The sequence below is a fragment of the Amblyraja radiata genome, chromosome 7 (genome assembly GCF_010909765.2).
Source record: "Amblyraja radiata isolate CabotCenter1 chromosome 7, sAmbRad1.1.pri, whole genome shotgun sequence".
NCBI classification, from domain to species: Eukaryota; Metazoa; Chordata; class Chondrichthyes; order Rajiformes; family Rajidae; genus Amblyraja; species Amblyraja radiata.
The window spans coordinates 8,748,844-8,761,502 of record NC_045962.1 but is presented as its reverse complement, the minus strand read 5'-3'; the positions used below and the strand labels follow the sequence as shown (position 1 = coordinate 8,761,502).

The window sequence follows — 12,659 nt, the reverse complement described above, 5'->3', positions numbered from 1 at the left end:
TCGGCCCACTGAGCCCCCGTCGATCATCGAGCACCCATACATCAGTACTACGTCCTACATACTAGGGACAATTTACAGAACCCAATTATCCTACAAACCCGGGATGTGGGAGGAAACCGGAGCACCTGGAGAAAACCCACGCGGTCACAGGGAGAATGTGCAAACTCAACACACAGACAGTACCCGTAGTCAGCATTGAGCCCGGGTCTCTGGCGCTGTGAGGCACTGGCTCTACCGCTGTGCCATCTTATGCAAAGCTCTTACATCTGGGAACAGCTGATCTCTGCAGAAGCTGAGCGGTCAGCACGATGCCTCCTACACCTGGCACCGTTCCCTCTGTGTGTTCATCTGTTTGTGAATTATAGGAACCATCACTGTGTCAAACCACAGCACTCCCCAACAGGTTAATTGGCGCCCCTGTTCCACTATCTAAAGGGGCTGCTCCTTGCCTTCTGGCTGCACTTCACACCCACCACCCTCATCTTTGGTCACCCTGTGCCTAGGGGAGAGGGTTTGGGGCTGAAGATGTCCTGGTTGGGTTGCTCCTAGGCCTGGCCAAGTTGGCCATCCGCGAGTCACGGCACCAGGCGGAAGAGGGCTCTGCCCGAGCCAGCTCCCTGCCTCTTTTCCGGGGTTACGTCCGCGCCTGGATGGTCCCAGACTGGGACTACGTGCTGTCCACGGGCGCTCTGGGGGATTTCCGGGACAGCTGGGCCCCGCGGGGGGTTGAATTAATCCAGGCACGGAAACGCGGGGGGGACATGCATGCGCACACACGAGAGGCTTCGGCCGTGGGCCCTGTGGACAGTAACACCAGGAGCTGACCTGGTTGGTTACCGACTCTGAACTCCAGCAACAGCAGCTTCATCCGCCCCGACTCGTGGGGTTTGAATCGGCCTGTTGGCGGGGCCTTTCATCGCCCAGCGGGGGTTTAAACATCGAGAGCCTCGATTGCCTCCATGCAGCAGTTTGATTTTAAGCCGTGCCGGGCGCTGAAAGGCCCCGCGAATGGGCCGATTCAGCCATTAGAAAGCGTCTGATAAAGTCCGGATTACAAAACATGGGGGGGACTGCGGTGGATTGCCCCCCACCTCTCAAAGCAGGGGGGGACATGTCCCCCCTGTCCCCCCAAGGATTTCCGCCCCTGAATGCATCCTTGACAAGGATTGTAACATCGTTGTATAGTAGTTTATTTAGTATATTTGTTTGCCTTGTATTAGGGTGGTGGGTTCTGGTTTGTTTTATTGTATTGTAAATATTATTTTTAATAATTGAATACATTTTTGATTAAAAAATACAGGTTAATTGGCTTCTGTTCGTGGTAAAGTGCCCCTAGTGTGTACGATAATGCTAGTGTACGGGGATCGCTGGTCAGCGCGGACTCCTGTTTCCGCGCTATATCTCTAAAGTCTAAAGTCAGGATTGAACCTGGGTCTCTGGAGCTGTGAGGCAGCAATTCTACCACTGCTCCACCTTCGGTTTAGATCTATAAAACCCGACTCGGTTTTGATCTTAAAAAAATGTGAAAGACATTATTTCAGTCCCCAATTTCGTCTGATGACGGCCATACCCTGATAGTAGGCCTGTGGATGTTCAATAATGACGTGAGTCTGGTGTAACTTGGTTCCTCCTCTTTTGCAGTGACATTAATAAGATTAACGATGCCATCGCTGACCAGGTTGGCATCTTCATCCAGCGCTTCTCCACCTTTGTGAGTGGCTTCCTCATGGGCTTTGTGAACGGCTGGAAGCTGACGCTGGTCATCATTGCCGTCAGCCCGCTGATCGGGCTCGGAGCCGCTCTCATGGCGCTGGTGAGCGAACAGTGAGACGTGCGCGGGCGCGCAACCCGTGGTACGCCCGCAGATCCGCCGGGCACCTCCCATCTCTGAAACAACCACGGCTGTGGGGAGATTGTGAAGCCCCTAAGCACGGTGGCGCAGCGGTAGAGTTACTGCCTTACAGCGCTTACAGCACCAGATACCCGGGTTCGATCCCGACTACGGGCGCTGTCTGTACGTTCTCCCCGTGACCTTGTGGGTTTTCTCCGAGATCTTCGGTTTTCTCTCACACTCCAAAGACGTACATGTTTGTAGGTTAATTGGTTTGGTATAATTGTAAATTGTCCCTAGTGTGTCTAGGACTAGTGTTAATGTGCGGGGATCGCTGGTCTGTGCGGCCTCGGTGGGCTGAAGGGCCTGGTTCCACGCAGTATCTCTAAACTAAACTAAACTAAAATGATGAGAGGCATAGATAGGGTAGACAGTCAGAACCATTTACCCAGGGTGGAAATGCCAAAGACTAGAATGCATAGCAGGCATAGATGCCAATAAAGACGGCTTCTTCTACTTGGATGCCAGTGACTAGTGGAGTTCCGCAAGGGGCGGTGCTGGGGCCGCTACTCTTCACATTGTACATCAATGATTTGGATGAGGGGATTGAAGGCTTTATGGCCAGGTTTGCAGATGATATGAAGATAGGTGGAGGGGTAGGTAGTGTAGAGAAAGCAGGGTCTCTGCAGAAGGACTTGGGCAGGTTGGTAGAGTGGGCAGAGAAGTGGCAGATGGAATACAGTGTAGCAAAGTGTGGAGTCATGCATTTTGATAGTAGGAATAAAGGTGTAGACTATTTTCTAAATGGGAAGAGAATCCAGAAATTGGAGGTGCAAAGGGACTTGGGAGCTGGTGCAAGATTCCCAATAAGTTCATTTGCAAGTTGAATCGAATGCAACGAAGGCAAACGCAATGCTAGCATTTATTTCGAGAAAGCTAGAATACAAAAACAGGGATGTAATGCTGAGGCTCTATAAGGCACTGGTCCAACCATATTTGGAGTATTGTGAGCAGTTTTGGGCCCCATATCTGAGGATGGATACACTGGCATTGTAGAGGGTCCAGGTAAGGTCTACCAAAATTACCCCAGGAATGATTGGGTTAAATTGTAGGAAGGAACTGCAGATGCTGGTTTAAACTGAAGACAGACACAAAATACTGGAGTAACTCAGCGGGACAGGCAGCATCTCTGGAGAGAAGGAATGGGCGACGTTTCAGGTCGAGACCCTTCTTCAGAGTGAAAATCACGTGAAAGGAAACGAGAGATTTTTAAGTTTGTACGCATTGTTGATTCAGTTCCAAAGTACTAGTTTTTGCAATGCAGTTTCATAATATTTTTTTGTGGTATACAGCCCTGTGTGATGATCAGTCGTACTTACATGTAGAACACTCCAACTCAACACATGTTTCCACATTCATTAAAGGTGCTCGGCCTGCAAAGGTCACAGACCGTTCAATAAGGTACTGGGACCCAGGTCAGGGCAGTGTTGTGGGTCGAATGGCCTGTTCCCATGCTCTGTGTTCAATATTATTTCAGCACAGCGCTCATTTCTAATGCAAGCCCCTTGAATATTGAAATCGAGTAAATACAATGAAGGATGCATCTCATGGTTTTTCATGGGAATGACAATGGGAATGCAAAAGTAATCTTGCTCTGATTGTGTTGCAGTCTGTCGCCAGGCTAACTGGTCTCGGTTTGAAAGCTTATGCCAAGGCCGGGGCAGTGGCCGATGAGGTCCTTTCATCCATCAGGACCGTAGCTGCGTTCAGCGGGGAGAAAAAGGAGGTGGACAGGTCAGTTACTGGGCAACGTGGCACTGTCCGACAATGCACCGATGCGTGGACAGTGGTCTTCCGCAGGCAACACTGTAGATAAACGTGAAAGTGAGGTTGCCACCCACCAACACAGTGGTAAATAATCAATGTAGCCAGCATTTAAAAAATATATATTTTTGAATCACAAATAATTTATTTAAATGCGATCACGATACAAAGACGGTGTAACACACCCACCACCATAGTACAAAATCACCAAATTATCTAGATTTTCAAAACCACTGTGTTATAATCCTTACAAATATACTAAATAACTACTATACAACTATGTCCCTCTCTAACACCACCCGGGCGCGGACTTAACCCCGGTAAAGGGGCAAGCATCAGGCTCGGGCAGCGCCCTCTTCCACCTGGCGCCGTGACTCGCGGATGGCCAGCTTGGCCAGGCCTCGGAGCAACCCAACCAGGACATCTTCAGCCCTGCCCACTCCCTAGATCCCATCGCCAGTCCTTCGTTCGGGTGCTGACAGCAGAGCCGCTCCTCCACCTAGGTGGAGTGGCGGTGCTCCTTTCCCTCCGGACCTATGGTAGCCAGCATTGGTAGGCGGCAAGGTGGCATAGCGATAGCATTACTGCCTTACAATGCCAGTGACCCGGGTTCGATCCTGACTACGGGTGCTGTCTGTACTGAGTTTGCACGTTCTCCCCGTGACCTGCTTGGGCTTTCTCCGAATGCTCCGCTTTCCTCCCACATTCCAAAGACATAGAGTTTTATAGGCTAATTGGGTTGGTAAAGTTTTAAATTGCCCCTGGTGTGCGTAGGGTAATGTTAGTGTGTGGGGGTTGCTGGTCGGCGCGGACTCGGTGGGCTGAAGAGCCTGTTTCCGTGCTGTATCTCTAAACTTTAAAAAAAGCAAGAAAAATATAGATAAACGTGAATATGCGATTGCCGCACTCCTAACACAGTGATAAATGCCCCTGATTCAGTCTGAAGAAGTGTCTCGACCTGAAACGTCACCCGTTCCTTCTCCCCGGAGATGCTGCCCGACCCGCTGAGTTACTCCAGCATTTTGTGTCTGCCTTCGGTGATAAATGAATACTGGTATTATGCAAGAAAAAATACATAATAAGAAAAACTTACCAACGCAGTAATAAATTAAAAATGATATAAAACAAGAAGCAAGATACAGTATTTATAAAAGATATTAAAAAAAAGACAAAGTGATTGCTCCTTACTAATGCAGGAATAGTTAAGAAATTGTATTAAAAAATGAAAAACACACATATAAAAAGGTGATTGTGATCTACCACTGGTTCAATGGTCCTTTGTTGTCACGTGTACCGAGGTACAGTGAAATTTGATTTACCATACGGTCTAAAATTTAAAAAAGCAACAAGGTACATAAACTACATAAAGGTTAAACGTAAACAGGCACCACAGCGGCGTGTGAGAATCCCGAGGGCACACAGAATAAGCGGAGACCCACAGCCATCGGTTCAATGTCGGGGCCTTCACCATGATGTGACCAGAGTTGTACCGACCGCTGTCACTCTCTCTGCAGTCCCCGTCCGCTCTAACAGTCGGAAAGCCGTCCACACTCGCACCAGACTCTGGGATGTCCACGTGGAATGATGGCAGTGCAGCAATAAATAAGAAAGATATATAATAAAGGAAAAGATATGTAAAAAACGCTATAGAAAATGAAAAAACGGTGTGCTAATTACCAATGCAGCATAGATTAAAAAAATATAACAGGAAGATACATATCGGTGAGAAGGACAAAGTTTAAGGATGTGGGGGGTGTTTTTTTACAGTGCCTGGAACGCACTGCCAGGGGTGGTGGTGGAGGCAGATATAGTGGTGTTTATAGGGCCTGTCCCACTCAGGTGATTTTTTAGGCGACTACAGGCGGCTGCCACAAAATTTTCAACATATTGAGCATTTTTCGGCGACAGTGGCAACAATTTTTGCTGTCGTAGGTTGTCGCCAGTAGGTGAATTCCATTTAAACTAGTCCCTGGCAGTCACCTAAAGAGGCTTTAAAAGGGCCTTTGGATAGGTACATGGCTATGAAGGGAATGGAGGGATATTGATCATCAGGTGGATAAGTGATGGTCTTGGCATCATGCTTAGCACAGACATTGTGGGCCAAAGGGCCTGTTCCTCTTCTATACTGTTCTGTGTTATATCTCCTGTAATGACTGGAGATTTGTGGTGATTTGCTACAGACCCAATGAGAGAAAGAATGTAAATAAACAAATATAAAACTAGCAAGGAAGGACCGAATAACTCATAGTCTGCCATTTGTTTCGCTGGTCCTGATGTTCATGTTAAGATTTTTTTTTTTTTAAGTTTTATATAATACCAAATTTGCCAATACAAATATAATTCAACTAGTTTGAGTTCTCTGAAATATGTTCATTAAAGATGCTGCTTGCTTGACTGAATGAATGAAGGAATACGTTTATTGGCCAAGTATTCACATACAAGGAATTTGCCTTGGTGCTCTGCCCGCAAGTGACAACATGACATCACAAAGTTCCTTTTAGTTGGAAAGGGTGCAGAAGAGATTCACCTGGGCTTGCAGGCTTGAGTTACGGGGAGAGGTTGGACAGTCTGGGACTTTTTTCTTTGGAGTATAGGAGGCCGAGGGGTGACCTGATTGAGGTGTACACGATCATGAGGGGCACGGATAAAGTGAACGCTCACAGTCTTTTTCCCAGGGTAGAGGATTCTAAAACGAGAGGGCACAGGCTTAAGGTGAGAGGGGAGAGATTTGGGGGGAACCTCAGGGGCAATATTTTTCACTTGGAGGGTAGTCTGTATCTGGAATGAGCTGCCAGAGGAAGCTAGAGAAGCAGATACAATTATGACATAAAAGGACATTCGGGGCAATATATGGATAGGAAGGGTTTAGAGAGATAGGGGCCAAATGCAGGCAAATGGGACTAGCTCAGTGCCAACTTGGTCAGCATGGACAGGATGGGCCGAAGGGCCTGTTTCCGTGCAGTACTGTGATTCATATTTAAGAAAGTAGTGATGTACCATACTGATAGTGCAAACCATTACCCAGTGATATCATGTATAATGTATAACGTTACTGAATTCACCTACAGATATGACAGGAACCTGGTGTTTGCTCAGCGCTGGGGCATTAGGAAAGGGATGATCATGGGATTCTTCACCGGCTACGTGTGGATGATTATCTTCTGCTGCTATGCCCTGGCCTTCTGGTACGGGTCGAAGCTGGTGATCGAGCAGAATGAATACACCCCAGGAGGTCTATTACAGGTACGCTCATTGGCAGAGTTTGCTTATGAACCGACATTGAACACATGGGGTAGGCACATAGATGCGTAGGGAATGCATGGATGTGGAATAATGTCCAGGAGATAGGTGAAGGCCTTGGCTTCATGTTCGGCAGACACTGTGGGCCGAAGGGCCTGTTCCTGTGCTGTACTGTTCTACGTTATGACCTTGCAGAGATTAGTGGGAACCCAGGGGGTTGGGAAGTTTAGTTTAGTTTAGAGATACAGCGCAGAAACAGGCCCTTCGGCCCACCGGGTCCGCGCCGCCCAGCGATCCCCACACATTAACACTACCCTACACCCACTGGGGAAACTATTCACATTTACCAAGCCAATTAACCTACAAACCTGTACATCGTTGGAGTGCGGGAGGAAACCGAAGAGTTTGGAGAAAACCCACGCACGTCACGGGGAGAACGTACAAACTCCGTACAGACAGCACCCGTAGTCGGGATCGAACCCAGGTCTCCGGCGCTGCATTCGCTGTAAGGCAGCAACTCTACCGCTGCGCCACCGTGACAGAAACCTTTTAAAAAATGACAGAAGGCAACGAAAAAGGCAATACAGGGAGCAAAGATTAAAAAATGGAAGTAAGCTAAGCAATAATATAAAAGAGGCAAGCAAAAGTTTCTTCAGATATATTGAAGAGCAAGAAAGAGCTAAGAGCTGGACTGCTGGAAAATGATGCTGGAGAAGTGATAATGGGGAATAAAGAAATGGGGGAGGAGTTGAATAACTTTATTGCATTAGTCTTCACAGTGGAAGACAACAGCAACGTGCCTGAAATTCAAGAGAGTCAGGGGGTGGAAGCTAGTGGAGTGGCTATTACCAGGGAGAAGGTGCTTGGGAAGCTGAAAGGGCTGAAGGTGGACGAGTCACCCGGACCGGATGGACTGCACCCTAGGGTTCTGAAAGAGGTGGCTTTAGGGATTGTGGTGGCATTAGTTGTGATCTATCAAGAATCACTAGAGTCAGGAGTGGTGTCAGACGTCTGGAAAATTGCAAATATTACTCCGCTGTTCAAGAAAGGAGTGAAGCAGAAGAGTGGAAACTATAGGCCAGAGAACCTGACTTCAGTGGTTGGTAAAAGTTTAGAGTCCATTATAAACGATGAGGTTTCTTGGCACTTAGAGGCTCATGAGTAAATAGGCCGAAGTCAACGTGGTTTAGTGAAAGGGAGATCTTGCCTGACGAACCTTTTGGAATTCTTTGAGGAAGTAAATAGCAGGATAGACAAAGGAGAGTCAGTGGATGTGATTTACTTGGATTTTCAGAAGGCCCTTGATAAAGTGCCGCACGTGAGGCTGCTAAAGAAGATGGGAGCTCATGGTATCAAAGGGCAGATACTGGCATGGATATAGCAGGTTGGCTGGATGGCAGAAGGCCAAGAGTGGCAATAAAGGGGGCTTTTTCTGGTTGGCTGCCAGTGACTAGCGGTGTGCCAAAAGCTAGAATACATCAACAAGGATGTAATGCTGAGGCTTTATAAGGAACTGGTCAGGCCACATATGTAGCAGTTTGGGGCCCCATATCTGAGGAAGGATGTGCTGGCTTTGGAGAGGGTCCAGAGGAGGTTTACCAGAATGATCCCAGGGATGATTGGGTTAACATATGATGGCCGTTTGACGGCACTGGGCCTGTACTCGCTAAAGATTAGAAGGCTGAGGGGGGACGTCATTGAAACTTACCACATAGTGAAAGGCCTGGATAGAGTGGATGTGGAGAGGATATTTCCACTAGCAGGAGAGTCTAGGACCAGAGGTCATAGCCTCAGAACAAAAGGACGTACCTTTAGAAAGAGGAAGAGGAGGAATTTCTTTAGTGAGAGGGTGGTGAATCTGTGGGATTCATTGCCACAGACGGATTAATTGCTGTGGAGACCAAGTCAATGGATCTTTTTACGGTGGAGATTGACAGATTCATGATTTGTACGGGTGTCAGAGGTTATGGGGAGATGGCAGGAGAAGGGAGTTGTAAGGGAAAGATTGATCAGCCATGAGTGAATGGCGGAATAGACTAGATGGGTCGAATGGCCTAATTCTGCTCCTATCATATATGCACGTAAGAACTAGACCCTGGGACATCACTAACTCTCTAATCTCCCAATGAAAGACCCACAGGCAGTTGTAGGTTGCTGCCGATCGGAAGATGAAGGCAGATCCCCCTGTGGACAGGACATTGGGAATACGCTCCAGCCAAGCCCTGGGTGTGACAGGTTCCTGCATCACGCCAATCTCACTCCACAATCATTGATGTTGCAAAAGTGCGTTAGCCACAGGGAGAGGTTGGACAGGCTTCGCTGGTGTGCCAGAGGTTACGGGGAGGCCTGAGAGATGCACATAACATTCCGAGAGGCATAGACTGGGTGTAGACACAGCCTTTTTTCCCAGGTTGGAAATGTCAAAGACTAGAGACCATAGCTCTTAGGGCCTGTCCCATTTACGTGACCTTTACAGGCGACTGCCGGCACCCGTGATAGGTTGCCAAAACTTTCAACGTTGAAAATTCAGTGACAACCAGAAAGACCCTACGACCCTTTGGAGACCTCTCACGATAGGTCACTCGCTTGCATGGTGATGAGAGGTCTCCTATGGTCGTGAGAGGTCTCCAAAGAGTCGTAGCCGCTGAATTTCTGATCGCCGCTGAATTTACAACATGTTGAAAATTTTGGCGACCTATGACAGGTGCTGTAGTCGCCTGTAAAGGTCGCGTAAGTGGGACAGGCCCTTTAAGGATAGAGGATCAAATTTTCATGGAGATGTGTGGGCCAAATCTTTACACATTTGGTGGTGGGTGCCTGGAGCATGCTGCCAGGGGTGGTGGTGGAGGCAAATGAGTGGTGTTTAAGTGGCTTGTAGACAGACACACGGATATGCAGGTAATGGAGGGATATGGGTCATGTACAGGAGGAGGAGATTAGTTTAACCTGGCATTGTCTTCAGCACGGGTATAGTGGGCCAAAGGACTTGTTAATAACTATCTGAAGAACGGTCTCGACCCAAAACACCACCCATCCCTGTTCACCAGAGATGCTGCCTGACCCACTGAGTTTAGTTTAGTTTGGTTTAGAGATACAGTGCGGAAACAGGGCCTTCGACCCACCGAGTCCGTGACGACCAGCAATCCCCGCACATTAACACTATCCTGCACACACTAGGGACAACTTTACATTTATACCAAACCAATTCACCTACAATCCTGCACATCTCTGGAGTGTGGGAGGAAACTGAAGATCTCGGAGAAAACCCACGCAGGTTCACAGGGAGAATATAAAAACTCCATACAGACAGCACGCGTAGTCGAGATCGAACCTGGGCCTCCGGCGCTGTAAAGCCCCTGTCCCACTTAGGAGACCTAAACAGCAACCTCTGGTGACATTGCCCGCCACCCAAGGTTTCCATTAGGTCACCGGAGGTTTTGGTCACTCTCATTAATGGTCGAAAGTGGTTTCCGCGTGGTCGAGGCTTCATCTAGGTTGCTGCTATTTTTTCATCATGTTTAAAACCTTCCTCGACTAAAAATAAATTGCCATTTTAAAAACCGATAATTTTTTATTCGCAGGTTTAGTCGAAGCCGGTTTTCTTCATAGTCGAGGAAGGTTTTCAACATATGCGTGGGAGGTGGTAGGAGGTTGCAGGTCACCTCGACCTTGATTTTTTTTTGGGTGGCGGGCAAGGTCACCAGAGGTTGCTGTTTAGGTCTCCTAAGTGGGACAGGGGCATATAATAAGGCAGTAGCTCTGTCGCTCCGCCACCATGTAGTGTAGTGGTATAACGACTAAGGTGAGGGAAGGAGGGAGGGGCGTGTACGTGTGAGATGCGAGGTGACCTTCAGATGGCTGTGTTGTGTGCAGGTGTTCCTGGGCGTGCTGGTAGCCGCCATGAACCTTGGCCAGGCCTCCCCGTGTTTGGAGGCCTTCGCTTCAGGCCGCGGAGCTGCCGTGAAGATATTTGAAACCATCGACCGGGTGAGTGAAGGGGAGCGGTGGGTGAGCAGGCAAGTCCAGACCCAGGAATGAGCTGGCCGGTGTAATAATGGTGTGTTTCTTCACCGTAGGAGCCCGAGATTGACTGCATGTCAGAGGGGGGCTACACCCTGAACAAAGTCAAGGGCGACATCGAGTTCCACAACGTGACCTTCAACTACCCATCCAGACCAGACGTGAAGGTACATTTACATTTGTAGGTATATTTCGCTTGGGCATCTTACACTCCAGCGGTATGAATATTGACTTCCCTAACTCCAAGTCACCCTTGTTTTCATAATCATAATCACAATCATAATAATACTTTATTTGCCAAGTATGTTTCGCAACGTACGAGGAATTTGATTTGCCATACAGTCATACCAATAAAAAGCAACAGAACACACAAAACCCATTTTAACATAAACATCCACCACAGTGACTCCTCCACATTCCTCACTGTGATGGAAGGCAAAAAAAAGTTTAATCTCTTCCCTTCTTTGTTCGCCCTCAGTCAGGGCCTCAAGCCTTCTGTTCAATGGGGCAATATTGGCTCCTGTAGCCGGCGGTAGAGCCCTCCGTGTCGGGGCGATCAAGCTCCCGCATCAGGGGGGAATCTCAGCTCCCCCGCGCCGGGCGATCGGACCTCGGGTCGGGGCTGGTCGAACCTTCTGCGTCGGTTGGAGCTTCCCGACTTCGGTCTCTACCTGAGACTGCGAGCTCCTCGATGTTGAAATTCACAAGCCCCAGTTGGAGCATCGATCCCTCTCTCCATCCCCTCCCCTTTTCCAGTTCCCCAACCAGTCTAACTGTCCTTGATTATATTTTATCTCTTTGCTTTGTTGTCGCCTTCTCCTAGCTAACAATGATCTATTCTGCATTTTCCTTGATCTCCATCCCCTTTGTCCCATTTCACACCTTACACTTCCTTATCTCTGTGTCTCCCTCCCCTGATTCTAAGTCTGAAGAAGGGTCTCGACCCAAAACGTCACCCATTCCTTCTATCCAGAGATGCTGCCTGTGCCGCTGCATTGCTCCTGCACTTTGTGTCTATCTTTGGTTTAATCCAGCATCTGCAGTTCCTTGCTACACATGAAGGTACACTGACGCTATTCAGAAACCACTGCTCTTTATTTTAAAATAACTGGTACAGCTGCTGCTTCAGGGCGCCAGACACCCAGGTTCGATCCTGATCTCGGGCGCTGTCTGTACGGAGTTTGCACGTTCTCCCTGTGACCACGTGGGTTTCCTCCAGGTGCTCCGGTTTCCTCCCACATCCCAAAGACGTGCGGGTTTGTAGGTTAATTAGCCCTCTGTAAATTGCCCCGAGTGTGTAGGGAGTGGATGAGAAAGTGGGATAGCACAGAACTAGTGTGAACAGATCGATGGTCGGCCTGGTCTCGGTGGGCCGAAGGATTATAATTCTGCAAGATAAGCTCTGGCCAGATATAAAAATGATTGTGACATTACATTAATATGACACGTTTCATGCAGATTCTGAACATATCACCACTAGAAACCATAAGACAGTTTGAGGAATGTTGGTATGTTACCCAACCTTAAAATAAACAAAGGAGAGACTACAAACACAAATCAAATCTCGAGGCAAACAGAAATGAGAATCCAACATAATTCCTCTTCACTTTCATGTCATAGGAGCAAATTAAGGCCATTCAGCCCATTAGGTCTACTCTGCCATTTGATCATGGCTGATCTACCATTCCCTCTCAAGCCTATTGTCCTACCTTCTCCCCGTGACCCTCGGCCCCCCGACTAATCA

At 48.2% G+C, this 12,659-nt stretch overlaps 1 protein-coding gene across 6 annotated transcripts in view; it reads left to right on the top strand.

Moving 5' to 3' along the window:
• Positions 1–12,659, top strand: part of abcb11 (ATP binding cassette subfamily B member 11) — an 83,502-nt gene that overhangs the window by 23,126 nt on the left and 47,717 nt on the right. For all 6 annotated transcript variants that reach the window (XR_004412508.1, XM_033023661.1, XM_033023662.1 and 3 more), the window contains 5 exons: positions 1,642–1,813; positions 3,501–3,625; positions 6,724–6,898; positions 10,769–10,882; positions 10,972–11,082. Coding sequence is in view for 5 of the 6 variants with exons in the window: in XM_033023661.1 (XP_032879552.1) it covers positions 1,642–1,813; positions 3,501–3,625; positions 6,724–6,898; positions 10,769–10,882; positions 10,972–11,082 (697 nt within the window). In the remaining variant the exon portion in view is untranslated. The remainder of the gene's footprint in view (positions 1–1,641; positions 1,814–3,500; positions 3,626–6,723; positions 6,899–10,768; positions 10,883–10,971; positions 11,083–12,659) is intronic.